The sequence below is a fragment of the Penaeus vannamei genome, chromosome 13 (assembly GCF_042767895.1).
Source record: "Penaeus vannamei isolate JL-2024 chromosome 13, ASM4276789v1, whole genome shotgun sequence".
Lineage (NCBI taxonomy): Eukaryota > Metazoa > Arthropoda > Malacostraca > Decapoda > Penaeidae > Penaeus > Penaeus vannamei.
In genome coordinates, this window is record NC_091561.1 from 29380389 (window position 1) to 29382888 (window position 2500).

The 2500-nt window shown below is 29.6% G+C and overlaps 1 protein-coding gene across 3 annotated transcripts in view; it reads right to left on the bottom strand.

The window, feature by feature from the left end:
* LOC113830560 (pre-mRNA-splicing factor 38B) overlaps positions 1 to 2500 on the bottom strand; it is a 50928-nt gene that overhangs the window by 10452 nt on the left and 37976 nt on the right. For all 3 annotated transcript variants that reach the window (XM_027383769.2, XM_070129149.1, XM_070129150.1), the window contains exon 3: positions 2467 to 2500. This exon is cut by the window's right edge and continues 108 nt beyond it. In XM_027383769.2, coding sequence (XP_027239570.2) covers positions 2467 to 2500 — 34 coding nt within the window. The remainder of the gene's footprint in view (positions 1 to 2466) is intronic.

The window sequence follows — 2500 nt, forward strand, 5'->3', positions numbered from 1 at the left end:
CGACACTGAAACTGGATAGGTTTTTGAACTTTACATAAACAGTTAAAAAGAAAGGTATTATTTACATAGTCTACATTGTTGTAATAGTTCTTTTATCTAATCTTCACAAAGAAGCTCAGTTTTCGCTATCAAGCCTTATTTCCTGGTCCTTAGTAAATGATAATAACATTTATATACATGATAGCAGAAGTTAGAAGCCTTCTGATTCGCGCCCGCACTATAGTTATCCCTGAAAGAAGTAAGTTTTCTTTGAAATTGCTCCTGGGCAACAAAACGGGAAATATTTTTAGTGCCTTATATACCCATTTATTAGACGAATATCAACAGATGCATTAGTAGATACATGTATACCTAACCTGTCCATGTAAATGCTTATCTGTACGATATCTCACAATCTGTCTAGCTTTAAAAAAACTAACCAAATTAAAGGTCTTATGAGGGCTGAGTGGCGCAAATAGATTTTATGTATTTGGCAACATATATAAAAAAGCAACACATAAAGATATTGTACATATTCATTTACATGACCTCTAGACGTATTAGCTCGTGTACCGTGACTTCACGGCACGTAAAAAAAAAAAAAAAAAAAAAAAAAAAAAAAAAAAAAAAAAATATATATATATATATATATATATATATATATATATTGTCATGATGGAAATGTTATCATCATCGTCATCAGTATCATTATCATCATTATCATTATCATTATTATCATTAGCAGGAGTAATAGTAGCAGTAGTAGTATCATTATTATTATCATCATTATCCTTTTTATCATTATTACTGTTATCATTATTGTTGTTGTTATTATTATTATTATCATTATTATTATTATTATCATTATTATCATTATTATCATTATTACTATTATCATTATCATTATTACTATTACTGTTGTTATAATAATAATAATTATTATTATTATTGTTGTTCTTCTTCTTCTTATCATTATTATCATTTTCATTATCATTATTATTATAATTATTATTATTATTATTATTATTATTATTATTATCATTATCATTATTATCATTATTATTATTATTATTATTATTATTATTATTATTATTATTATTATTATTATCATCATCATTCTTATTATCTTATTGTTATTATTATCATTATTATTATTATCATTATTATTATTATTTTTATCATTATTATTATTATTATTATTATTATCATTGTTATCATTATTATTATTATTTTATTATTATTATCCTTATTACTATTATTATTATTTTATTATTACTATTATTATTATTATTATTATTATTATTATTATTATTATTATTATTATTATTATTATTATTATTATCATCATTCTTATTATCTTATTGTTATTATTATTATTATTATTATTATCATTATTATTATTATTTTTATCATTATTATTATTATTATTATTATTATCATTATCATTACTATTATTATAATTATCATTTTATTATGTTATTATTATTACTACTACTACTAATATTATCATGATTATTATTATTATCCTTATCATTATCATTATGTCCATCATTATTATTATCTTTATCATTATCATTATTGTCATTATCAGTGTTTTTATTATCTATATTATTGTCAGCATTATTATCATCAGTATCATTATTACTACTACTACTACTACTACTACTACTACTACTACTACTACTACTACTACTATTATTATTATTATTATTATTATTATTATTATTATTATTATTATTGTTATTATTACTATTATCATTATAATTATTATCATTATATTCATTATCATTGTTACCATTATCATCATCATCATCATTATTATCATTATTATTATGTTTATAGCATGAATGTTGGTGTTCTCCCTCACCATCTCCTCTCGACTCCTTCTCCACCTTTCTTCTTCCTCTCCCTCCTCCTCCTCTTCTTTCTCTCTCCTCTCCCATTATCCATTCTCTCCCCGTCTCCTCATCCTTCTTACCCTAACTCCCTTCTCTCTTTTCTCCCTCCCCTATCTGCCCCTCCTCCTCTTCCTTCTTCCCCTCCCTCTCCCTACTTCTTCTTTCCCCTCATTCCCTCTGCTTTTCCCCCACATCTCCCTCCCCCTCCTCTCCCCTCCCTGCCTCTTCCCTCCCCCTCCTCCTCTCCCTGACCCTCCCCTCACGCTCCTCCTCTCCCTCCCCCCCTCCTTTCCCCTACCTCTTCCTTCCCCCCTCCTTTCCCCTACCTCTTCCTTCCCCCCTCCTTTCCCCTACCTCTTCCTTCCCCTCCTCTTCTTTCTCTTCTCCTCTCCCATCATCCATTCTCTCCCCATCTCCTCATCCTTCTTCCCCTCACTCCCTTCTCTTTCCCTTTCCCTCCTCTATCTGCCCCTCCACTCTCCCTTCTCCCCCCTCACCTCCTCCTACTTCTTTCCTCTCATTCCCTCTTTTATTCCCCCCACATCTCCCTCCCTCTCCTCTCCCCTTCCCCTCCTCCTCCTTCCCTCACCTCTGTTCTTCTGCTTGAGGCTCTCGATCTGCTG